The sequence below is a fragment of the Ips typographus genome, linkage group LG15 (genome assembly GCF_016097725.1).
Source record: "Ips typographus isolate SLU linkage group LG15, UJ_Ityp_2.0, whole genome shotgun sequence".
NCBI lineage: Eukaryota > Metazoa > Arthropoda > Insecta > Coleoptera > Curculionidae > Ips > Ips typographus.
Window position 1 is genome coordinate 444454 of NC_138436.1, and position 26506 is coordinate 470959.

The 26506-nt window shown below is 37.4% G+C and overlaps 1 protein-coding gene and 1 long non-coding RNA gene across 7 annotated transcripts in view; one reads left to right on the top strand and one right to left on the bottom strand.

Annotated features, from left to right (window-relative positions):
• Positions 1-663, bottom strand: part of LOC145738169 (uncharacterized) — a 25457-nt gene extending 24794 nt beyond the window's left edge. Inside the window, exon 1 of the long non-coding RNA XR_014180618.1 lies at positions 440-663. This is a non-coding gene — a long non-coding RNA (uncharacterized LOC145738169). The remainder of the gene's footprint in view (positions 1-439) is intronic.
• Positions 16-24595, top strand: CSN6 (COP9 signalosome subunit 6). Of its 6 annotated transcripts, none has more exons than XM_081993030.1 (7): positions 16-103; positions 2302-2532; positions 7169-7300; positions 12670-12821; positions 18482-18700; positions 19092-19232; positions 24279-24595. In XM_081993030.1, exons 2-7 carry the CDS (start codon positions 2322-2324, stop codon positions 24417-24419), a joined length of 996 nt encoding a protein of 331 aa, XP_081849156.1. In that variant the 5' UTR covers positions 16-103; positions 2302-2321; the 3' UTR covers positions 24420-24595. The 6 variants fall into 6 exon arrangements, with proteins under 6 accessions (XP_081849156.1, XP_081849159.1, XP_081849155.1 ...); XM_081993033.1 differs by lacking the exon at positions 16-103 and adding an exon at positions 241-265; XM_081993029.1 differs by lacking the exon at positions 16-103 and adding an exon at positions 861-991.
• The last annotated feature ends 1911 nt before the right edge of the window (positions 24596-26506 follow it).

Sequence of the window (26506 nt, forward strand, 5' to 3'; positions counted from 1 at the left end):
GAGGAAAAATTGTCAAACCAGCAGTGTTGCCACACTTCCCCTTGTTGGTCAGTGGTTTTTCCAGTTTTTTCAATCAAAAAAACGTTCCAAGAGTGTTGTACAGGTAAGCAGGACTTTTAGGGGCCCCCAGGAGCCCCTCCAGCACTTATTTACTCGATTTACCCCACAAAACCAGACAAAAACACGTCAACCTAACCTCACTAACCTGTACAACAGTTTTGTGTAGATTCTGGTGCTTTTTGGGGTGTTTTTGTAGTTTTTCAAGGTATTTTGGGGCCCCAAATCACTGGGAACCCTCTAGAAAACCCCCGGACTAACCTTTCAACCTTCGTAGGGCAACTAAATCTGAAAATACACTTTGGAAGGTTCTAGAGATGTTTGGGGCTGCCAGAGGCCTCTGGCAACCATCTTGGATTTGCCAGAAGCCTCTAGAACCTACCTCAACAGCTGCAGGAACCTCCAAAACTGCCAGAAGCCTCTAAAATTGTAATTTCCCAGTGCCAGAAGCCTCTAAACAGGATCTTCAGGAAGAGGACCGGGAAAAAAACACTTTTTACACCACCAAATGGTAGAAAACACGAAAAATGGACGCCCCACACTAAAATCACTTGGCACAACACTAGAAAAACACTTTTTTTCCACTAATTTAAGCACCAAATTGTTTATGTTTTGATTTGGCAACTGTCAACTGTCATTTAGGTGATGTTTGATCTGTCACCGAAACTGTCATACACTTCATTAGTACAGCGTTGCCGCATCACACATTTTCATGTTTTTTCTCGTTTTTTTGGGTTTTTAGGGGCCCTGAAGGGTTTTTCTTGGTTGGTGGTGGTTCAAGGGGGCTTTCCGCACCTTCTCAAGCAGTTTTAGTCGGTTCGTCCTAGAAAAGAGGAAAAATTGTCAAACCAGCAGTGTTGCCACACTTCCCCTTGTTGGTCAGTGGTTTTTCCAGTTTTTTCAAACAAAAAAGCGTTTCAAGAGTGTTGTACAGGTAAGCAGGACTTTTAGGGGCCCCCATGAGCCCCTCCAGCACTATTTTACTCGTTTAACCAACAAAACCAGGACAAAAACACGTCAACCTAACCTCACTAACCTATACAACAGTTTGGTGTAGATTCTGGTGCTTTTTGGGGTGTTTTTGTAGTTTTTCAAGGTATTTTGGGGCCCCAAATCACTGGGAACCCTCTAGAAAACCCCCGGACTAACCTTTCAACCTTCGTAGGGCAACTAAATCTGAAAATACACTTTGGAAGGTTCTAGAGATGTTTGGGGCTGCCAGAGGCCTCTGGCAACCATCTTGAATTTGCCAGAAGCCTCTAAAATTTGCTTAAATAACCCTAAAACCTTGAAAATATGCCAGAAGCCTCTAACAAGTGATTTAGAACTGCCAGAGGCCTCTGAAAGCTTTATTAACCTTCGATAAAACTTTCAAAACTGCCAGAAGCCTCTAGAAACATTTGGGAGTGCCAGAGGCCTCTGGCAACCATCTTAGATATGCCAGAAGCCTCTAGAACCTACCTCAACAGCTGCAGGAACCTCCAAAACTGCCAGAAGCCTCTAAAATTGTAGTTTCCAAGTGCCAGAAGCCTCTAAACAGGATCTTCAGGAAGAGGACCGGGAAAAAAACACTTTTTACACCACCAAATGGTAGAAAACACGAAAAACGGACGCCCCACACTAAAATCACTTGGCACAACACTAGAAAAACACCTTTTTTCACTAATTTAAGCACCAAATTGTTTATGTTTTGATTTGGCAACTGTCAACTGTCATTTAGGTGATGTTTGATCTGTCACCGAAACTGTCATACACTTCATTAGTACAGCGTTGCCGCATCACACATTTTCATGTTTTTTCTCGTTTTTTTGGGTTTTTAGGGGCCCTGAAAGGTTTTTCTTGGTTGGTGGTGGTTCAAGGGGGCTTTTCCGCACCTTCCCCAGCACTTTCAGTCGGTTCGTCGTAAAAAAGAGGAAAAATTGTCAAACTAGCAGTGTTGCCACACTTTCCCTTGTTGGTCAGTGGTTTTTCCAGTTTTTTCAATCAAAAAAACGTTCCAAGAGTGTTGTACAGGTAAGCAGGACTTTTAGGGGCCCCCATGAGCCCCTCCAGCACTATTTTACTCGTTTAAACCAGAAAAACCAGACAAAAACACGTCAACCTAACCTCACTAACCTGTACAACAGTTTTGTTTAGATTCTGGTGCTTTTTGGGGTGTTTTTGTAGTTTTTCAAGGTATTTTAGGGCCCCAAATCACTGGGAACCCTCTAGAAAACCCCCGGACTAACCTGTGAACCTTTGTAGGGTAAATAACCCCACAAAAAATGGACTCGAGGGAAGTGATGGAGATTGAAACAGCGGATGGGGTTCCGGGGTGCTACGCCCCTTCCATGGACACGTCCGAGGAGAGGAACGTGATGGCTCCGGGGGCCACCGGCTCGGTCACGTGTTCCCTCCACCCCCTGGTGATTATGAATGTGTCGGAGCACTGGACTCGGGTGAGGGCGCAGGCCGAAGGCCAGACAGTACCACGAGGTAAGTCAGTGTTTTTAGTAAAAATTCCACCACCCTGCATACATGAGTGTCTCAAAAAAGCCCCAATAACCGAGTTATTGGCCCCAAATAATGACAAAGCTTTGACAGCTACCAACCATAACTGTCAATAACTCGGTTATTTTGACAGTTACAGGGTGGTTCAATATGTCATTTTAAAGCTTTTGAAATGTACTTTAAATCACTCGGTATACAATTTTTAGTGAAAATGTCAAATAACCAAGTTATTTGCTGGTTTAAAAATGTTTGACTAAACTTGACAGTTGCCTGTTTAACTGTCAATAACTCGGTTATTTTGACAGTTACAGGGTGGTTCAATACGTCATTTTAAAGCTCTTGAAATGTACTTTAAATCACTCGGTATACAATTTTTAGTGAAAATGTCAAATAACCAAGTTATTTGCTGGTTTAAAAATGTTTGACTAAACTTGACAGTTGCCTGTTTAACTGTCAATAACTCGGTTATTTTGACAGTTACAGGGTGGTTCAATACGTCATTTTAAAGCTTTTGAAATGTACTTTAAATCACTCGGTATACAATTTTTAGTGAAAATGTCAAATAACCAAGTTATTTGCTGATTAAAAATGTTTGACTAAACTTGACAGTTGTCTGTTTAACTGTCAATAACTCGGTTATTTTGACAGTTACAGGGTGGTTCAATATGTCATTTTGAAGCTTTTGAAATGTACTTTAAATCACTCGGTATACAATTTTTAGTGAATTTGTCAAATAACCAAGTTATTTGCTGGTTAAAAATGTTTGACTAAACTTGACAGTTGCTTGTTTAACTGTCAATAACTCGGTTATTTTGACAGTTACAGGGTGGTTCAATATGTCATTTTGAAGCTTTTGAAATGTACTTTAAATCACTCGGTATACAATTTTTAGTGAAAATGTCAAATAACCAAGTTATTTGCTGGTTAAAAATGTTTGACTAAACTTGACAGTTGCTTGTTTAACTGTCAATAACTCGGTTATTTTGACAGTTACAGGGTGGTTCAATATGTCATTTTGAAGCTTTTGAAATGTACTTTAAATCACTCGGTATACAATTTTTAGTAAAAATGTCAAATAACCAAGTTATTTGCTGGTTTAAAAATGTTTGACTAAACTTTACAGTTGCCTGTTTAACTGTCAATAACTCGGTTATTTTGACAGTTACAGGGTGGTTCAATACGTCATTTTAAAGCTCTTGAAATGTACTTTAAATCACTCGGTATACAATTTTTAGTAAAAATGTCAAATAACCAAGTTATTTGCTGGTTTAAAAATGTTTGACTAAACTTGACAGTTGCCTGTTTAACTGTCAATAACTCGGTTATTTTGACAGTTACAGGGTGGTTCAATACGTCATTTTAAAGCTCTTGAAATGTATTTTAAATCACTCGGTATACAATTTTTAGTGAAAATGTCAAATAACCAAGTTATTTGCTGGTTTAAAAATGTTTGACTAAACTTGACAGTTGCCTGTTTAACTGTCAATAACTCGGTTATTTTGACAGTTACAGGGTGGTTCAATACGTCATTTTAAAGCTCTTGAAATGTATTTTAAATCACTCGGTATACAATTTTTAGTAAAAATGTCAAATAACCAAGTTATTTGCTGGTTTAAAAATGTTTGACTAAACTTGACAGTTGCCTGTTTAACTGTCAATAACTCGGTTATTTTGACAGTTACAGGGTGGTTCAATATGTCATTTTAAAGCTCTTGAAATGTACTTTAAATCACTCGGTATACAATTTTTAGTGAAAATGTCAAATAACCAAGTTATTTGCTGATTAAAAATGTTTGACTAAACTTGACAGTTGCCTGTTGAACTGTCAATAACTCGGTTATTTTGACAGTTACAGGGTGGTTCAATATGTCATTTTAAAGCTCTTGAAATGTACTTTAAATCACTCGGTATACAATTTTTAGTGAAAATGTCAAATAACCAAGTTATTTGCTGGTTTAAAAATGTTTGACTAAACTTGACAGTTGCCTCTTTAACTGTCAATAACTCGGTTATTTTGACAGTTACAGGGTGGTTCAATACGTCATTTTAAAGCTCTTGAAATGTACTTTAAATCACTCGGTATAGTATTTTTAGTGAAAATGTCAAATAACCAAGTTATTTGCTGATTAAAAATGTTTGACTAAACTTGACAGTTGCCTGTTTAACTGTCAATAACTCGGTTATTTTGACAGTTACAGGGTGGTTCAATATGTCATTTTGAAGCTCTTGAAATGTACTTTAAATCACTCGGTATACAATTTTTAGTAAAAATGTCAAATAACCAAGTTATTTGCTGGTTTAAAAATGTTTGACTAAACTTGACAGTTGCCTGTTTAACTGTCAATAACTCGGTTATTTTGACAGTTACAGGGTGGTTCAATATGTCATTTTAAAGCTCTTGAAATGTACTTTAAATCACTCGGTATACAATTTTTAGTGAAAATGTCAAATAACCAAGTTATTTGCTGATTAAAAATGTTTGACTAAACTTGACAGTTGCCTGTTGAACTGTCAATAACTCGGTTATTTTGACAGTTACAGGGTGGTTCAATATGTCATTTTAAAGCTCTTGAAATGTACTTTAAATCACTCGGTATACAATTTTTAGTGAAAATGTCAAATAACCAAGTTATTTGCTGGTTTAAAAATGTTTGACTAAACTTGACAGTTGCCTCTTTAACTGTCAATAACTCGGTTATTTTGACAGTTACAGGGTGGTTCAATATGTCATTTTAAAGCTCTTGAAATGTACTTTAAATCACTCGGTATACAATTTTTAGTGAAAATGTCAAATAACCAAGTTATTTGCTGATTAAAAATGTTTGACTAAACTTGACAGTTGCCTGTTTAACTGTCAATAACTCGGTTATTTTGACAGTTACAGGGTGGTTCAATACGTCATTTTGAAGCTCTTGAAATGTACTTTAAATCACTCGGTATACAATTTTTAGTGAAAATGTCAAATAACCAAGTTATTTGCTGGTTTAAAAATGTTTGACTAAACTTGACAGTTGCCTGTTTAACTGTCAATAACTCGGTTATTTTGACAGTTACAGGGTGGTTCAATACGTCATTTTGAAGCTCTTGAAATGTACTTTAAATCACTCGGTATAGTATTTTCAGTGAAAATGTCAAATAACCAAGTTATTTGCTGATTAAAAATGTTTGACTAAACTTGACAGTTGTCTGTTTAACTGTCAATAACTCGGTTATTTTGACAGTTACAGGGTGGTTCAATATGTCATTTTGAAGCTTTTGAAATGTACTTTAAATCACTCGGTATACAATTTTTAGTGAAAATGTCAAATAACCAAGTTATTTGCTGGTTAAAAATGTTTGACTAAACTTGACAGTTGCTTGTTTAACTGTCAATAACTCGGTTATTTTGACAGTTACAGGGTGGTTCAATATGTCATTTTGAAGCTTTTGAAATGTACTTTAAATCACTCGGTATACAATTTTTAGTAAAAATGTCAAATAACCAAGTTATTTGCTGGTTTAAAAATGTTTGACTAAACTTTACAGTTGCCTGTTTAACTGTCAATAACTCGGTTATTTTGACAGTTACAGGGTGGTTCAATACGTCATTTTAAAGCTCTTGAAATGTACTTTAAATCACTCGGTATACAATTTTTAGTAAAAATGTCAAATAACCAAGTTATTTGCTGGTTTAAAAATGTTTGACTAAACTTGACAGTTGCCTGTTTAACTGTCAATAACTCGGTTATTTTGACAGTTACAGGGTGGTTCAATACGTCATTTTGAAGCTCTTGAAATGTACTTTAAATCACTCGGTATACAATTTTTAGTGAAAATGTCAAATAACCAAGTTATTTGCTGGTTTAAAAATGTTTGACTAAACTTGACAGTTGCCTGTTTAACTGTCAATAACTCGGTTATTTTGACAGTTACAGGGTGGTTCAGTACGTCATTTTAAAGCTCTTGAAATGTACTTTAAATCACTCGGTATACAATTTTTAGTGAAAATGTCAAATAACCAAGTTATTTGCTGGTTAATAATGTTTGACTAAACTTGACAGTTGCCTGTTTAACTGTCAATAACTCGGTTATTTTGACAGTTACAGGGTGGTTCAATATGTCATTTTGAAGCTCTTGAAATGTACTTTAAATCACTCGGTATACAATTTTTAGTGAAAATGTCAAATAACTGAGTTATTGACAGTTTTTACTTTGACAGTCCATTTCTCAGTTATTTTGACAGAGTTTAGACAAATGCTTCTACGACGTTCTAGAAGCTTCCAAATGCTTCTAGAAAGTTGTTTACATTTCCAGAACATTCTAGAAGCTCTAGAAAGGATCCACAACAAAGAAAATTCCACTTTTTCTTGACAATTTGGTGGAGGTGCCCTCTTTCGCCAAATTGTCAAGAAAAATAGTTTTTTTTTTTTTTCAAAAATTCACTACTCCGGCCCTGTCTACTCGATAATCTTGAAATTTGCGGTGTAAATCCACTCGAGCCCGGTTCACGCCCACGCAAAGTTTCAGCGAAATCCGCCGGAAAACAGCGCCGTAATCGGGCAACAACAAATTTTTGACAGGCGCTGTCAAGAGCTGTCAAAAGTTGACAGATATGACGTTTGACAGCCGGTGTTTTTTTCAGTGTTTGGCGCTCTGATCGGCAAGCAAAAGGGTCGAAACGTCGAAATAATGAACTCGTTCGAACTGGTCGTGCGCACAATGGGCGATGACGTCATCATCGATCGCGACTACTACAACATGAAAGAGGAACAGTGTAAGTTTTTTTTTTTTTTTTTTTTTTTTTTAATTAAATGACGTCACTTAAAATTGCAATGTTGCCAAAGTGTGCAAATTTTATTTTTTTTTTCTGTGAAAATTTATTTTTTAGGAAAATCATCGTTTGCGTGACAGTTACGTCAAAATTAATGTCACCGTTCGATTCCTCGTCCTCGAATTAGTCGAAAACGAGTCCAAACTCGGTTTATTACGAAAAACTCAAAATGGGCGCCGCAGGCGCCATTTTGCGATTTCCGCCATTTTGAATCGAGTTAGAGGGGTCAAGTTTGTACTCGTTTTCGACTAATTTGGGGTCAGGAAATCCATTTCTGAAGTTAGTTTTGTAGTATCTGTCACCCAGTTCGAGAAACTCTATTTTGACTATTTTTTCTTAGACATTTTCGGTTTTCTGCAGGAGTAACGCAAAAATAAACGTCACCACTAGATTCCCCATCCCCGAATTAGTACAAAACGAGTCCAAACTCGACTTTTTCAAAAAAAAATCAAAATGGTCGCCCAAGACGCCATTTTGCAAATTCCGCCATTTTGAATCGAGTTAGATGGGTCAAGTTTGTACTCGTTTTCGACTAATTTGGGGTCAGGGAATCCATTTCTGAAGTTAGTTTTGTCGTATCTGTCACTCAGTACGAGAAACTCTATTTTGACTATTTTTTCTTGAAATTTTCGGTTTTCTGCAGGAGTAACGCGAAAATAAACGTCACCACTAGATTCCCCATCCCCGAATTAGTACAAAACGAGTCCAAACTCGACTTTTTCAAAAAAAATCAAAATGGTCGCCCAAGACGCCATTTTGCAAATTCCGCCATTTTGAATCGAGTTGGAGGGGTCAAGTTTGTACTCGTTTTCGACTAATTTGGGGTCAGGGAATCCATTTCTGAAGTTAGTTTTGTTGTATCTGTCACTCAGTTCGAGAAACTCTATTTTGACTATTTTTTCTTGAGATTTTCGGGTTTCTGTAGGAGTAACGCAAAAATAAACGTCACCACTAGATTCCCCGTCCCCGAATTAGTAGAAAACGAGTCCAAACTCGACTTTTTCAAAAAAAAATCAAAATGGCCGCCCAAGACGCCATTTTGCAAATTTCGCCATTTTGAATCGAGTTAGATGGGTCAAGTTTGTACTCGTTTTCGACTAATTTGGGGTCAGGAAATCCATTTCTGAAGTTAGTTTTGTAGTATCTGTCACCCAGTTCGAGAAACTCTATTTTGACTATTTTTTCTTGACATTTTCGGTTTTCTGCAGGAGTAACGCAAAAATAAACGTCACCACTAGATTCCCCATCCCCGAATTAGTACAAAACGAGTCCAAACTCGACTTTTTCAAAAAAAATCAAAATGGCCGCCCAAGACGCCATTTTGCAAATTCCGCCATTTTGAATCGAGTTAGAGGGGTCAAGTTTGTACTCGTTTTCGACTAATTTGGGGTCAGGGAATCCATTTCTGAAGTTAGTTTTGTCGTATCTGTCACTCAGTACGAGAAACTCTATTTTGACTATTTTTTTTTGACATTTTCGGTTTTCTATAGGAGTAACGCAAAAATAAACGTCACCACTAGATTCCCCGTCCCCGAATTAGTAGAAAACGAGTCCAAACTCGACTTTTTCAAAAAAAATCAAAATGGCCGCCCAAGACGCCATTTCGCAAATTCCGCCATTTTGAATCGAGTTAGAGGGGTCAAGTTTGTACTCGTTTTCGACTAATTTGGGGTCAGGGAATCCATTTCTGAAGTTAGTTTTGTCGTATCTGTCACTCAGTACGAGAAACTCTATTTTGACTATTTTTTCTTGACATTTTCGGTTTTCTATAGGAGTAACGCAAAAATAAACGTCACCACTAGATTCCCCGTCCCCGAATTAGTAGAAAACGAGTCCAAACTCGACTTTTTCAAAAAAAATCAAAATGGTCGCCCAAGACGCCATTTTGCAAATTCCGCCATTTTGAATCGAGTTAGATGGGTCAAGTTTGTACTCGTTTTCGACTAATTTGGGGTCAGGGAATCCATTTCTGAAGTTAGTTTTGTCGTATCTGTCACTCAGTACGAGAAACTCTATTTTGACTATTTTTTCTTGACATTTTCGGTTTTCTATAGGAGTAACGCAAAAATAAACGTCACCACTAGATTCCCCGTCCCCGAATTAGTAGAAAACGAGTCCAAACTCGACTTTTTCAAAAAAAATCAAAATGGCCGCCCAAGACGCCATTTTGCAAATTCCGCCATTTTGAATCGAGTTAGAAGGGTCAAGTTTGTACTCGTTTTCGACTAATTTGGGGTCAGGGAATCCATTTCTGAAGTTAGTTTTGTCGTATCTGTCACTCAGTACGAGAAACTCTATTTTGACTATTTTTTCTTAGACATTTTCGGTTTTCTGCAGGAGTAACGCAAAAATAAACGTCACCACTAGATTCCCCGTCCCCGAATTAGTAGAAAACGAGTCCAAACTCGACTTTTTCAAAAAAAATCAAAATGGCCGCCCAAGACGCCATTTTGCAAATTCCGCCATTTTGAATCGAGTTAGAGGGGTCAAGTTTGTACTCGTTTTCGACTAATTTGGGGTCAGGGAATCCATTTCTGAAGTTAGTTTTGTAGTATCTGTCACCCAGTTCGAGAAACTCTATTTTGACTATTTTTTCTTAGACATTTTCGGTTTTCTGCAGGAGTAACGCAAAAATAAACGTCACCACTAGATTCCCCATCCCCGAATTAGTACAAAACGAGTCCAAACTCGACTTTTTCAAAAAAAATCAAAATGGCCGCCCAAGACGCCATTTTGCAAATTCCGCCATTTTGAATCGAGTTAGAGGGGTCAAGTTTGTACTCGTTTTCGACTAATTTGGGGTCAGGGAATCCATTTCTGAAGTTAGTTTTGTAGTATCTGTCACTCAGTTCGAGAAACTCTATTTTGACTATTTTTTCTTGAAATTTTCGTGTTTCTGTAGGAGTAACGCAAAAATAAACGTCACCACTAGATTCCCCGTCCCCGAATTAGTAAAAAACGAGCCCAAACTCAAAAAAACACTTTCGGGGCTCAGAAGACAGTTTCGATGTCTTCTGAGCAAACTAAAACATTCTTAAAACTTCTGGTAACATCTTGAACGTTCAGAAGACAGTTGTAGAGTAACTGACACTTTTTTGGTGTTTCTGAGCTATGAAAACGTTTGCAAACTTTTGATAACATCAGAAGACAGTTTGAGAAACCCTGATACCATTTTAGTACTTCTGAGCAACTAATAACGTTTTGAAGGATCAGAAGACAGTTAAAAAGCCGCTGATGTCATTTAAGTGTTTCTGAGCTGCCAAAACACTATTTGAGTATCTCATCTGACACTCTCCAGGCTCAGAAGGCAGTTTGAGAGACGCTGACATTTGTTTGGTGTTTCTGAGCTACTACAAGTGGTTTGAGAACTTCTGATACCTCTAGAAAGCCTCAGAAAACATGTTAAGAGCCGCAGGTAGCGTTTAGGTGCTTCTGAGCTTCTAAAAACAGTTTTGGAGCTTCTGATGCAATTTTGATATTTTTTAGCTGTCAAAACCGTTTGAGAATCTTTTCTAACTCTTTTGGGGCTCAGAAGACAGTTTGAGAGCCACTGATGTCATGTTTGGGCTTCTGAGCGACTACAAACAATTTGATAACTTCTGATGTCTCTACGAGGTTTTGGAAAACTTTTTGACAGTCGCTGGTAGCTTCTGAGCCAAAAACCGCTTAAAAACAGTTTTGGTGTCACTGATACTAATTTTGAGTTTCTGAGCTGCCAAAAACCGTTGAAAATCTCAAGGGACATATTTTCAGCTCAGAAACAGGTTGAAAACCGCTGGTGTCGTTTTGGTGCTTCTGAGCTACTAAAAAAAAACAGTTTTAGAATTTCTGATCACAATTTGACGTTTCTGAGCTGTAAAAACGTCTAGTGACATTTTTTAAAGATCAGAAACAATTTTTGAGCCACTGATACTAGTTTGGTATTTCTGAGCTATTGCAAACAGTTTGACAACTTCTGATGTCTCTACAAAGTGTCAGAAAACAGTTTGAGATCCGCTGGTAGCTTTTCGGTGCTTCTGAGCAACTGAAAAAACAGTTTTAGGACTTTTGATTCTATTTTCGTGTTTCTGAGCTGCATTTTTTTTTTAAGAAACTCAGATGACTTTTTTTAAGCTCAGAAGACACTTTTGGAGATGCTGATACTGTTTTGGTATTTCTGAGCTCCAAAAACCGTCGGGAAAACTCTTTTAATACTTTTCATAACTCAGAAGACAGTTTTAGTGTCGCTGGTGTCGTTTTTGTGCTTCTGAGCTACTTAAAAACAATTTTAGAACTTCTGATCCTAATTTAATTTTTCTGAGCTACTACAAACAGTTTGAAGATTTCCGGTAGCATTTTGGTGCTTCTGAGCAACTGAAAAAACAGTTTTAAAACTTTTGATACCAATTTCGTGTTTCTGAGTTGCAATTTTTTTTTTAAGAAACTCAGATGACTTTTTTTAAGCTCAGAAGACAGTTTTGTAGATACTGATACTGCTTTGGTATTTCTGAGCTACAAAACCGTTTGAAAAACTCTTGTAATACTTTTCGCAACTCAGAAGACAGTTTTAGGGCCGCTTGTATCGTTTTTGTGTTTCTGAGCAACTAAAAAAACAGTTTTAGAACTTCTGATCAGAATTTAATTTTTCTGAGCTACTACAAACAGTTTGAATTTTGCCGGTAGCTTTTGGGTGCTTCTGAGCAACTAAAAAAATTGTTTTGGGACTTTTGATACTATTTTCGTGTTTCTGAGCTGCATTTTTGTTAAGAAACTCCGATGACATTTTTTAAGCTCAGAAGACAGTTTTGGAGATGCTGATACTGTTTTGGTATTTCTGAGCTACAAAAACCGTCGGGAAAACTCTTGTAATACTTTTCGCAACTCAGAAGACAGTTTTAGGGCCGCTTGTATCGTTTTTGTGTTTCTGAGCTAGTAAAAACAGTTTTATAGAACTTCTGATCGTAATTTAATTTTTCTGAGCTATTACAAACAGTTTGAAGATTTCCGGTAGCTTTTTAGTGCTTCTGAGCAATTGAAAAAACTGTTTTAAGAACTTCTGTTCATAATTTGATGTTTCTGAGCTGTATTTTTTTGCAATTTCCGCCATTTTGAATTTGAGCTAGATGGGTCGAGTTTGTACTCGTTTTCGACTAATTCGGGGTCGGGGAATCCATTTCTGCTGTTAGTTTGGCGATATTTTGCATCCAGTTCGAGAAAAATCGATTTTTTGGGAAACTTTCCACTTTGTCAAACTGGTTTGTAATTTGTGACGTCATCACGTTCAACGTCAACGCAGGGGCGTAACATAATTTTTTTTTTCCAATTTTTTCCAGTTAAACAAGTTTTCAGCGACATGGACTTTATCGGTTGGTACACCACTGGCGAGGCCCCGAACAATTCCGACATTAAAGTGCACAAGCAAATATGCGAAATCAACGAATCGCCCATTATGCTCAAGCTGAATCCGTACGACAAGAATATCGACGTGAGTATCGTTTGAAACGGGGGTTTTTGTTAAATTTGCGCTGTTGCCACGTTGCCAACTCGCTTAGTTGGGGAGCTAGCGCAAAACGGACTGCACCAGCGTGTTTTCCAGGAAATTTTAGCATAAAATGACGGTGAGATGAACGCTCTAGCGTAAATAGCAAAAAAGTTGGTTTTTAGTGTGGAAAAAACACTTTCCGCACACAACTTTTTTGTTTCTCAACTTAGACCCCCCGAGTGACCCCTCGTTTTCGACTAATTTGGGGTCGCTGAATCCAAATCAAATGTCAAAATTCACCTATCTTTCAATCTGGATGAGTTCCTGACAAATTAACCGTTAAAACATCAATTTTGTAGGTCTAACTCAGTTAGTTTTGTAGATATCGCAAAACGGACTGCACCAGCGTGTTTTCCAGGAAATTTTAGCATAAAATGACGGTGAGATGAACGCTCTACCATAAATAGCAAAAAAGTTGGTTTTTAGTGTGGAAAAAACACTTTTCGCACACAACTTTTTTGTTTCTCAACTTAGACCCCCCGAGTGACCACTCGTTTTTGACTAATTTGGGGTCGCTGATCCCAAATCAAATGTCAAAATTCGTCTATCTCTTAACCTGGATGAGTTCCTGACAAAATAACCGTTAAAATGACATTTTTAGCTCTAACTCAGTTAGTTTTGTAGATATCCCAAATCTGACTGCACCATCGTCTTTTCCGGGAAATTTTAGCATAAAATGACGGTGAGATGAACGCTCTAGCATAAATAGCAAAAAAGTTGGTTTTTAGTGTGGAAAAAACACTTTTCGCACACAACTTTTTTGTTTCTCAACTTAGACCCCCCGAGTGACCACTCGTTTTTGGCTAATTTGGGGTCGCTGATTCCAAATCAAATGTCAAAATTTACCTATCTTTTAATCTGGATGAGTTCCTGACAAATTAACCGTTAAAATATCAATTTTGTAGGTCTAACTCAGTTAGTTTTGTAGATATCGCAAAACTGACCGCGCTAGCATCTTTTCCAGGAAATTTTAGCATAAAATGACGGTGAGATGAGCGCTCTAGAGTGAATAGCAAAAAAGTTGGGTTTTAGTGTGGAAAAAACACTTTTCGCACACAACTTTTTTGTTTCTCAACTTAGACCCCCCGAGTGACCACTCGTTTTTGGCTAATTTGGGGTCGCTGATTCCAAATCAAATGTCAAAATTTACCTATCTTTTAATCTGGATGAGTTCCTGACAAATTAACCGTTAAAATATCAATTTTGTAGGTCTAACTCAGTTAGTTTTGTAGATATCGCAAAACTGACCGCGCTAGCATCTTTTCCAGGAAATTTTAGCATAAAATGACGGTGAGATGAGCGCTCTAGAGTGAATAGCAAAAAAGTTGGGTTTTAGTGTGGAAAAAACACTTTTCGCACACAACTTTTTTGTTTTTCAACTTAGACCCCCCGAGTGACCACTCGTTTTTGGCTAATTTGGGGTCGCTGATTTCAAATCCGCTGTCAAAATTCACCTATCTTTCAATCTGTATGAGTTCCTGACAAATTAACCGTTGAAACGTCAATTTTTTAGGTCTAACTCAGTTAGTTTTGCAGATATCGCAAATCTGACTGCACCATCGTCTTTTCCAGGAAATTTTAGCATAAAATGACGGTGAGATGAACGCTCTAGCGTGAATAGCAAAAAAGTTGGTTTTTAGTGTGGAAAAAACACTTTCCGCACACAACTTTTTTGTTTCTCAACTTAGACCCCCCGAGTGACCACTCGTTTTTGACTAATTTGGGGTCGCTGATTCCAAATCAGCTGTCAAAATTCACCTATCTTTCAATCTGTATGAGTTCCTGACAAATTAACCGTTGAAACGTCAATTTTTTAGGTCTAACTCAGTTAGTTTTGCAGATATCGCAAATCTGACTGCACCAGCGTGTTTTCCAGGAAATTTTAGCATAAAATGACGGTGAGATGAACGCTCTAGCGTAAATAGCAAAAAAGTTGGTTTTTAGTGTGGAAAAAATACTTTCCGCACACAACTTTTTTTGTGTCTCATCTTAGACCCCCCGAGTGACCACTCGTTTTCGACTAATTTGGGCACGGCAAATTCATTCCCGCGTTCACTTTTGTCGTATCTTGCACCCAGTTCGAAATTTCTTGTAAATCTGGGACTTGCGCAGGAGATACGCAAAAATTAACATCACTACCGAATTCCTCGTCCTCGAATTAGTAGAAAACGAGCCCAAACTCGATTTTTTTGGAAAAATTCAAAATGGCCGCCTTAAGCCGTTTGACGTCATTTTTGACACTTTCTTTCAAAAAGTTGACAACATCAAATCTTGCAAATGTCAATTCGATTTTTGACAGTAAAAATGACAGATTTTGACGGTTAATATTGCGATCAGAAGTTCTAAAACTGTTTTTTAAGTAGCTCAGAAGTACCAGCGGCTTTCAAACTGTCGTCTGAGACACTGTAGAGATATGAGAGGTTATCAAACTGTTTCTAGTAGCTCAGAAACAGTAAAACGTCCCTTGCAGCTCAGAAATACCAAAATAGTATATATCAGTGGTTCCCAAACTGTCTTCTGATCTTAGAAAAAATGCCACTAAAAGTTTTCAAACATTTTTTAAAACTCAGAAACATAAAATTGCGATCAGAAATTCTAAAATTGTTTTTCTAGTAGCTCAGAAGCACCAAAACTCCAACAGCGGCTCTAAAACTGTCTTCTGAGCATGAAAAATGTCACCTGAGGTTTTCAAACGATTTTTGACATCTCAGAAATAATATCAGTGGCACCAAAACTGTTTTTATCACTGATTTTTTCAGCTCAGAAACACGAAAATAATATAATGGGATCAGTGGTTGCAAAACTGTCTTCTGATCCGATAAAATGTCATCAGAAGTTTTCAAAAGTGTCTTTAGTTGCTCAGAAGCACAAAAATAACATCAGTGGTTCTCAAACTGTCTTCTGAGCCTCAAAAGAACTAAAAAAGATTCTCAAATTGTTTCTGAGCTGCAAAACTAATATTGACAGTTTTCACTCGATTTCTGACAGTTTAACAGCAAAATGACAGAATTTAACATTTAATATTGACAGTTTTGACATAGTTGCGCCCAGGGGCGGCCATTTTGAATTTTTCCAAAAAAATCGAGTTTGGGCTCGTTTCCTACTAATTCGAGGACGAGGAATCCATTTTTGAAGTCAGATTTTTGATATCTTCAAAACTGGCTGAATTAACGGTATTTTTGCAAAAAAAATCGACCTGGGCGAGAGATACGTGAATTTTGATAGCGGATTTGGAATCAGCGACCCCAAATTAGTCAAAAACGAGTGGTCACTCGGGGGGTCTAAGTTTAGGAACAAAAAAGTTGTGGGCGGAAAGTGTTTTTTCTACACTAAAAACCAACTTTTTTGCTATTTACGCTAGAGCGTTCATCTCACCGTCATTTTATGTTAAAATTTCCTGGAAAAGACGCTGGTGCAACCAGTTTTGCGTTATCGACAAAAATAACCGAGTTAGAGCTAAAAAATGTCATTTTAACGGTTATTTTGTCAGGAACTCATCCAGGTTAAGAGATAGGTGAATTTTGACAGCGGATTTGGATTCAGCGACCCCAAATTAGTCAAAAACGAGTGGTCACTCGGGGGGTCTAAGTTTAGGAACAAAAAAGTTGTGGGCGGAAAGTGTTTTTTCTACACTAAAAACCAACTTTTTTGCTATTTATGCTAGAACGTTCATCTCACCGTCATTTTATGCTAAAATTTCCTGGAAAAGACGCTGGTGCAACCAGTTTTGCGTTATCTACAAAAATAACCGAGTTAGAGCTAAAAAATGTCATTTTAACGGTTATTTTGTCAGGAACTCATCCAGGTTAAGAGATAGGTGAATTTTGACAGCGGATTTGGATTCAGCGACCCCAAATTAGTCAAAAACGAGTGGTCACTCGGGGGGTCTAAGTTGAGAGACAATAAAGTTGTGTGCGGAAAGTGTTTTTTCTACACTAAAAACCAACTTTTTTGCTATTTATGCTAGAGCGTTCATCTCACCGTCATTTTATGCTAAAATTTCCTGGAAAACACGCTGGTGCAGTCAGATTTGCGATATCTACAAAACTAACTGAGTTAGAGCTAAAAATGTCATTTTAACGGTGGTTATTTTGTCAGGAACTCATCCAGGTTAAGAGATAGACGAATTTTGACATTTGATTTGGGATCAGCGACCCCAAATTAGTCAAAAACGAGTGGTCACTCGGGGGGTCTAAGTTTAGGAACAAAAAAGTTGTGGGCGGAAAGTGTTTTTTCTACACTAAAAACCAACTTTTTTGCTATTTATGCTAGAGCGTTCATCTCACCGTCATTTTATGTTAAAATTTCGTGGAAAAGACGCTGGTGCAACCAGTTTTGCGTTATCGACAAAAATAACCGAGTTAGAGCTAAAAAATGTCATTTTAACGGTTATTTTGTCAGGAACTCATCCAGGTTAAGAGATAGGTTAATTTTGACAGCGGATTTGGAATCAGCGAGCCCAAATTAGTCAAAAACGAGTGGTCACTCGGGGGGTCTAAGTTGAGAAACAAAAAAGTTGTGGGCGGAAAGTGTTTTTTCTACACTAAAAACCAACTTTTTTGCTATTTATGCTAGAGCGTTCATCTCACCGTCATTTTATGCTAAAATTTCCTGGAAAAGACGCTGGTGCAACCAGTTTTGCGTTATCGACAAAACTAACCGAGTTAGAGCTAAAAAAATGTGATTTTAACGGTTATTTTGTCAGGAACTCATCCAGGTTAAGAGATAGGTGAATTTTGACGGCTGATTTGGATTCAGCGACCCCAAATTAGTCAAAAACGAGTGGTCACTCGGGGGGTCTAAGTTGAGAGACAATAAAGTTGTGTGCGGAAAGTGTTTTTTCTACACTAAAAACCAACTTTTTTGCTATTTATGCTAGAGCGTTCATCTCACCGTCATTTTATGCTAAAATTTCCTGGAAAAGACGCTGGTGCAACCAGTTTTGCGTTATCGACAAAACTAACCGAGTTAGAGCTAAAAAAATGTGATTTTAACGGTTATTTTGTCAGGAACTCATCCAGGTTAAGAGATAGGTGAATTTTGACGGCTGATTTGGATTCAGCGACCCCAAATTAGTCAAAAACGAGTGGTCACTCGGGGGGTCTAAGTTGAGAGACAATAAAGTTGTGTGCGGAAAGTGTTTTTTCTACACTAAAAACCAACTTTTTTGCTATTTATGCTAGAACGTTCATCTCACCGTCATTTTATGTTAAAATTTCCTGGAAAAGACGCTGGTGCAACCAGTTTTGCGTTATCGACAAAACTAACCGAGTTAGAGCTAAAAAAATGTGATTTTAACGGTTATTTTGTCATTAACTCATCCAGGTTAAGAGATAGGTGAATTTTGACAGCGGATTTGGATTCAGCGACCCCAAATTAGTCAAAAACGAGTGGTCACTCGGGGGGTCTAAGTTGAAAAACAAAAAAGTTACCAGCTGATTTGGCGTTTTTCTGACGTTTCCCGACAGAAAAACCAACTTTTTTGTTTGTCAACGTAAATTCGTCGTCTCGGTGTCATTTTATGTTAAAATTTCCCGGAAAAGACGGTGGCGCTGTCAGTTTTGCGCCAACTAAGCGAGTTTTCGTTTTCGATTTTTCGCCAGCATCTGCCCGTTTGCCTGTACGAGTCGGTGATCGATCTGGTGAGCGGCGAGGCGACCATGTTGTTTGTGCCGCTCACCTACACTTTGGCCACGGAGGAGGCGGAACGGATCGGAGTGGATCACGTGGCCCGAATGTGCTCGGCCGATTCCGGCGAAAGTTCGTTGGTCGCCGAACATTTGACCGCCCAGCACAGCGCCATCAAAATGCTTCACTCGCGCGTAAGTCATTTTCACATTGACAGCTGTCAAAATCATTTTGACAGGTCATAGAAATCTGTCAATTAGTTGTTTGACAGGTGACGCAAAAAAAAATCATTTTTGACAGCTGTCATTTTTTTTGACATTTTATAAGAATGTGTCAGCCAACTTTTTGACAGATGTCAATGTAAATTTCATTTTTTTGTTTAAAACAAATTTAAATGTATTTTTGTTATTTTTGACAAATGTCAATGTCATTTTTGACAGATGTTAAATGTAAATTTCATATTTTTTACAAATTTGACTTTTTTGACAAAAGTCAGTGTCATTTTTGACAGATGTCAATGTAAATTTTTCATTTTTGACAAAATGTCACATTTTGACAGCTGTCAATGTCACATATTTTTTTTAGGTTAGATTGGTTTTGGAGTACATGAAAGCGATCCAAAACGGGCAATTGCCGTCGAATCATGAGATTCTGCGCGAAGCGTACTCGCTGTGTCATCGTTTACCCGTGGTGCAAAGTACCCGCTTCCGGCAGGACTTCTACAACGTGAGTATACGCGGAAAATTCTAGTTTCTCGAACTGGGTGCAAGATACAGTCAGTTTGACAGCAAAAATGGATTTCCCGACCCTGAATTAGTCGAAAACGAGTACAAACTTGACCCCTCTAACTCGTTTCAAAATGGCGGAAATCGCAAAATGGCGCCTCTGGCGGCCATTTTGATTTTTTCCAAAAAAAACCGAGTTTGGGCTGGTTTTCTACTAATTCAGGGACGAGGAATCTGGTGGTGAAGTTTATTTTTGCCTAAACTCGAAATTTTCAAGAAAAAACTGTCAAATTGAAGTTTCTCCAACTGGGTGCAAGATACAGTTAATTTGACCTCAAAAATGGATTCCCCGACCTTGAATTAGTCGAAAACGAGTACAAACTTGACCCCTCTAACTCGTTTCAAAATGGCGGAAATCGCAAAATGGCGCCTCTGGCGGCCATTTTGATTTTTTCCATAAAAACCGAGTTGGGGCTCGTTTTCTACTAATTCAGGGACGAGGAATCTGGTGGTGATGTTTATTTTTGGCTAAACTCGAAATTTTAAAGAAAAAACTGTCAAATTGACGTTTCTCGAACTGGGTGCAAGATACAGTCAATTTGACAGCAAAAATGGATTCCTTGACCCTGAATTAGTCGAAAACGAGTACAAACTTGACCCCTCTAGCTCGTTTCAAAATGGCGGAAATCGCAAAATGGCGCCTCTGGCGGCCATTTTGATTTTTTCCATAAAAACCGAGTTGGGGCTCGTTTTCTACTAATTCAGGGACGAGGAATCTGGTGGTGATGTTTATTTTTGGCTAAACTCGAAATTTTAAAGAAAAAACTGTCAAATTGACGTTTCTCGAACTGGGTGCAAGATACAGTCAATTTGACAGCAAAAATGGATTCCTTGACCCTGAATTAGTCGAAAACGAGTACAAACTTGACCCCTCTAGCTCGTTTCAAAATGGCGGAAATCGCAAAATGGCGCCTCTGGCGGCCATTTTGATTTTTTCCATAAAAACCGAGTTGGGGCTCGTTTTCTACTAATTCAGGGACGAGGAATCTGGTGGTGATGTTTATTTTTGGCTAAACTCGAAATTTTAAAGAAAAAACTGTCAAATTGACGTTTCTCGAACTGGGTGCAAGATACAGTCAATTTGACAGCAAAAATGGATTCCTTGACCCTGAATTAGTCGAAAACGAGTACAAACTTGACCCCTCTAGCTCGTTTCAAAATGGCGGAAATCGCAAAATGGCGCCTCTGGCGGCCATTTTGATTTTTTCCATAAAAACCGAGTTTGGGCTCGTTTTCTACTAATTCAGGGACGAGGAATCTGGTGGTGATGTTTATTTTTGGCTAAACTCGAAATTTTAAAGAAAAAACTGTCAAATTGACGTTTCTCGAACTGGGTGCAAGATACAGTCAATTTGACAGCAAAAATGGATTCCTTGACCCTGAATTAGTCGAAAACGAGTACAAACTTGACCCCTCTAGCTCGTTTCAAAATGGCGGAAATCGCAAAATGGCGCCTCTGGCGGCCATTTTGATTTTTTCCATAAAAACCGAGTTGGGGCTCGTTTTCTACTAATTTAGGGACGAGGAATCTGGTGGTGATGTTTATTTTTGGCTAAACTCGAAATTTTAAAGAAAAAACTGTCAAATTGACGTTTCTCGAACTGGGTGCAAGATACAGTCAATTTGACAGCAAAAATGGATTCCTTGACCCTGAATTAGTCGAAAACGAGTACAAACTTGACCCCTCTAGCTCGTTTCAAAATGGCGGAAATCGCAAAATGGCGCCTCTGGCGGCCATTTTGATTTTTTTCGAAAAAACCGAGTTTGGGCTCGTTTTCTACTAATTCAGGGACGAGGAATCTGGTGGTGATGTTTATTTTTGGCTAAACTCGAAATTTTAAAGAAAAAACTGTCAAATTGACGTTTCTCGAACTGGGTGCAAGATACAGTCAATTTGACAGCAAAAATGGATTCCTTGACCCTGAATTAGTCGAAAACGAGTACAAACTTGACCCCTCTAGCTCGTTTCAAAATGGCGGAAATCGCAAAATGGCGCCTCTGGCGGCCATTTTGATTTTTTCCATAAAAACCGAGTTGGGGCTCGTTTTCTACTAATTCAGGGACGAGGAATCTGGTGGTGATGTTTATTTTTGGCTAAACTCGAAATTTTAAAGAAAAAACTGTCAAATTGACGTTTCTCGAACTGGGTGCAAGATACAGTCAATTTGACAGCAAAAATGGATTCCTTGACCCTGAATTAGTCGAAAACGAGTACAAACTTGACCCCTCTAGCTCGTTTCAAAATGGCGGAAATCGCAAAATGGCGCCTCTGGCGGCCATTTTGATTTTTTTTCGAAAAAACCGAGTTTGGGCTCGTTTTCTACTAATTCAGGGACGAGGAATCTGGTGGTGATGTTTATTTTTGGCTAAACTCGAAATTTTAAAGAAAAAACTGTCAAATTGACGTTTCTCGAACTGGGTGCAAGATACAGTCAATTTGACAGCAAAAATGGATTCCTTGACCCTGAATTAGTCGAAAACGAGTACAAACTTGACCCCTCTAGCTCGTTTCAAAATGGCGGAAATCGCAAAATGGCGCCTCTGGCGGCCATTTTGATTTTTTTCGAAAAAACCGAGTTTGGGCTCGTTTTCTACTAATTCAGGGACGAGGAATCTAGTGGTGATGTTTATTTTTGCCTAAACTCGAAATTTTAAAGAAAAAACTGTCAAATTGACGTTTCTCGAACTGGGTGCAAGATACCGTCAATTTGATAGCGAAAATGGATTCCTTGACCCTGAATTAGTCGAAAACGAGTACAAACTTGACCCCTCTAACCCAATTCAAAATGGCGGAAATTGCAAATGGCCGCTGTCTTCTGATCTTTAAGAAAAACCGTCAAAACAGTTTTTAGTAGCTCAGAAACATCAAATTGCGATCAAAAGTTTTGTTGAACTGTTTTTAGTAGCTCAGAAGCACCAGCAGATTCAAAACTGTCTTCTGAGCTTGAAAAATGTTACCTGAAGTTCTCAACCGACTTTTGACAACTCAGAAACTCAAAAACAGTATCAGCGACACCAAAACTGTTTTTAAACAGTGTTTACAGCTCAGAAACACGAAAATAGTATCTGAAGTTCTAAAACAGTTTTTTTTTTAGTAGCTCAGAAGCACCAAAAAGCTACCAGCGGCTTTCAAATTCTTTGTAGTAGCTCAGAAACATCAAAATATCATTTCAAACTGTCTTCTGAGTATTGCAAAGTATTACAAGAGGTTCGCAAACAGTTTTCGCAGCTCAGACATACCAGTGACTCCAAAACTGTCTTTTGATCATTAAAAACATCATCAGCAGTTCACAAACTGTCTTCTGAGCTTGGAAATGGTCATCAGACGTTCTGAAATGTTTTTAGTTGCTCAGATGTACTAAAATGGCATCAGTGGTTCTCAAACTGTCTTCTGAGCGTTGAAATTGTTATAAGAGGTTCTGAAACGGTTTTGGCAACTCAGAAACATCGAACTAATATTCGAAAACTGTTTTACAGCAGCTCAGAAGCACCGAAATATCACCAGTGTTTCTCAAACTGTCCTCTGAGTTTTGAACGTATTACAAGAGGTTTGCAAATGATTTTTAAAGCTCAGAAACACCAAAATGTCTTCTGATCCTTGAAAATGTTACCAGAAGATGTAAGAACATTTCCAGTTGCTCAGAAGTACCAAAATGGCAACAGGAGTTTTCAAACTGTCTTCTGATGTCGCCAGAAGTTCTCAAAAGTGTTTTAGTTGCTCAGAAGCACAAAAATATCATCAGAGGCTCTCAAACTGTCTTCTGAGCCTAAAAAAAGTTTCTCAAACGATTTTCGCAGCTCAAAAATATTAAAATGTCATCAGAAGCTCTAAAACTGTTTTTAGAAGCTCAGAAGCACTTAAATGCCACCTGAGGGTCTTAATATGTTTTCTGAGGCTTTCTGGGAACATCAGAAATTCTCAAATCACTTGTAGTAGCTCAGAAACACCAAGCAAATGTCAGTGTCTCTCAAACTGTCTTCTGAGCCTGGAGAGTGTCACAAGAAATTTTCAAATAGTGTTTTGGCCGCTCAGAAACACCAAAATGGTATCAGCGGCATTTCAACTGTCTTCTGATCCTTCAAAATGTTACCAGAAGATGTAAGAATGTTTCCAGTTACTCAGAAGCATCAAAATGTTGTGAAACATTTTCAGAGCTCAGAAACACCAAAATGGTATCAATTTTTCTTTAACAGTCTTCTGAACGTTTTGGAGGTTACCAGAAGTTCTAAGACTGTTTGCAGTTGCTCAGAAGCATCCAGCGTTTCTCAAACTGTCTTCTGAGCCTCAAGAGGGTTTTTTTGCGTTTGGGTTCGTTTTTTACTAATTCGGGTACGGGGAATCTGGTGGTGACGTTTATTTTTGCGTTACTCCTGCAGAAACCCGAAAATTTCTAAGAAAAAATAGTCAAAATGGAGTTTCTCGAACTGAGTGAAAGGTACGACAAAACTGACTTCAGAAATGGATTCCCTGACCCCAAATTAGTCGAAAACGAGTACAAACACGACCCATCTAACTCAATTCAAAATGGCGGAAATTGCAAAATGGCGCCTGCGGCGGCCATTTTGAGTTTTTCGTAAAAAGTCGAGTTTGGGCTCGTTTTCGACTAATTCGAGGACGAGGAATCCGGTGGTGAAGTCCATTTTTGCGTTACTCCTACAGAAACCCGAAAATTTCTAAAAAAAAATAGTCAAAATAGAGTTTCTCGAACTGAGTGAAAGGTACGACAAAACTGACTTCAGAAATGGATTCCCTGACCCCAAATTAGTCGAAAACGAGTACAAACACGACCCATCTAACTCAATTCAAAATGGCGGAAATTGCAAAATGGCGCCTGCGGCGGCCATTTTAATTTTTTCGTAAAAAGTCGAGTTTGGGCTCGTTTTCGACTAATTCGAGGACGAGGAATCCGATGATGACGTTCATTTTCGCGTAAACTTGTTATTTCACCGGAAAAAGTGACTTTAACGTCGTTTTTTTTTTCCGCAGCAATGCAACGACGTCGGCCTGATGACGTATTTGGGCGCTCTAACCAAAAATTGTAACGATTTAAATCAGTTTGTCAATAAATTTAATGTTTTGTACGAGCGTCAAGGATTGGGAAGGCGCATGCGCGGTATTTTTTTTTGAAAAAAAAAAAAAAAAAAAAAACTAAGGTTCAGTTTTTTTTGGGATTTTCTTCGGTTAAAATTAACCGGAACTGAGCTAAAGTTAAAAAAAAAGTTTAGTTTTTAATTTTTTTTTGAATTTCTAATTTTTAAGTGTTTTTTTAGGTTAGGTTTCGATTATTAAACTTTTTGTCAAGATTACAGTGTTTTATTGTTTTTATTAGTAATTTGGTCCATCGAACCGTGTTAAAAATTGTTTAATTAAATTTTTGGTTTTTTTTACCTTTTTGCAATATTTTTGTTTTTTTTTTGCGACATTCCTAAACTTTAAGCAACATTTTTAGTCTTTTTGCAACATTTCTAGACCTTTTGCAACATTTTGAGACAATTTGGAACATTTTCTGACTTGTTTCAACATTTTTAAGTTTTTTTGCAACATTTCTAAACTTTTAGCAACGTTTTTAGACTTTTTGGAACATTTTTTGAACATTTGCAACATTTTTAAACTTTCTGGAACATTTTCAACATTTTTAGACGTTTTGGAACATTTTTAGACATTTTGCAATATTTCTAGATTTTTTACAACATTTTTAGACTTTCTGGAACATTTTTAGTTTTTTTTTCGTCATTTTTCGAATTTTTGCAACATTTTTAGACAATATGGAACATTTTCAGATTTGGTTCAACATTTTTAAGTTTTTTTTGCAACATTTCTAAACTTTTAGCAACGTTTTTAGACTTTTTGGAACATTTGTTGACTTTCTGGAACACTTTCAGGTCTTTTTCAATGTTTTTAGATGTTCTGGAAGGTTTTTCGACATTTTGCAACATTTGTTTTTTTTGCGACATTTCTAAACATTTTGCAACATTTTTTGTTTTTTTTTTGCGACATTTCTAAACATTTTGCAACATTTTTAAACTTTCTAGAACATTTTCAACATTTTTAGACGTTTTGGAACATTTTTAAACATTTTGCAATATTTCTAGACTTTCTGGAACCCGTTCAGGTATTTTTCAATGTTTTTAGATGTTCTGGAAGGTTTTTAGACTTTTTGCAACATTTCTATGAGTTTTGAGAGGTTTTTCGACATTTTGCAACATTTTTTGTTTTTTTTTTGCGACATTTCTAAACATTTTGCAACATTTTTAAACTTTCTGGAACATTTTCAACATTTTTAGACGTTTTGGAACATTTTTAAACATTTTGCAATATTTCTAGATTGTTTGCAATATTTTTAGACTTTCTGGAACATTTTTAGTTTTTTTTCATCATTTTTCGAATTTTTCCAACATTTTTAGACAATTTGGAACATTTTCAGATTTGTATCAACATTTTTAAGTTTTTTGGCAACATTTCTAAACTTTTAGCAACATTTTTAGACTTTTTGGAACATTTTCAGATCTTATTCAACATTTTTATGTTTTTGCAACATTTCTTAACTTTCGGTAACATTTTTAGACATTCAGGAACAATTTAAAGTCTTTTTCAACATTTTTAGACATTTTGGAACATTTTTGGAACAAAATTGTCAAGAACCCACTTTAGAGTGACTTGCGTCATTTTGACGCCCTCTAGTGGCCAAACCACTTAACCAATCAAGTTAAGTAGTAACATTTTTGGAAAGCTCTCACTGTGAACTATCTTTTTGCTTCAGTGACATTTTGACGTCAAGTGTCAATTAAGCGTGTTATTCAAGCTCAAACTGTCAAAAATCCACTCTAGAGTAACTTGCGTCATTTTGACGCCCTCTAGCGGCCAAACCAGTTAATCAATCAAGTTAAGTATCTAATAATCTATTATATATCACACTGACATGTCGTTAAACAAGCTAAATTTACAAAATTACATCAAAACAGTTGCGGTGTTTGTTTGTCCTCCAGACGCCATTACGGTCCCGTACAAAACGGACGCCGAGCGACAGCCCGTTGACACTGTTGACAGTAGTAAACTGTCAAAACGGCGTTTAATCAAAAAGGGTCCCCAAAAATAAGCCAATTCAATCAAAAACACCATTTTTTCTCCCTGACTGTACCTGATTTTTTAGTGTTTTTTATGTCATTTGATAGGAAATTTAGTGAGGATTCCAAAAATGTGCTTAAAACTGTCAT

Bases quoted from the DNA above. Each gene is read 5' to 3' on its own strand.
- CSN6 (XM_081993030.1), top strand. From the start codon at position 2,322: ATGGACTCGAGGGAAGTGATGGAGATTGAAACAGCGGATGGGGTTCCG. The intron at 2,533-7,168 runs GTAAGTCAGTGT...TGTTTTTTTCAG, and splicing joins AGGCCAGACAGTACCACGAG to TGTTTGGCGCTCTGATCGGC. The intron at 19,233-24,278 runs GTGAGTATACGC...TTTTTTCCGCAG, and splicing joins TCCGGCAGGACTTCTACAAC to CAATGCAACGACGTCGGCCT.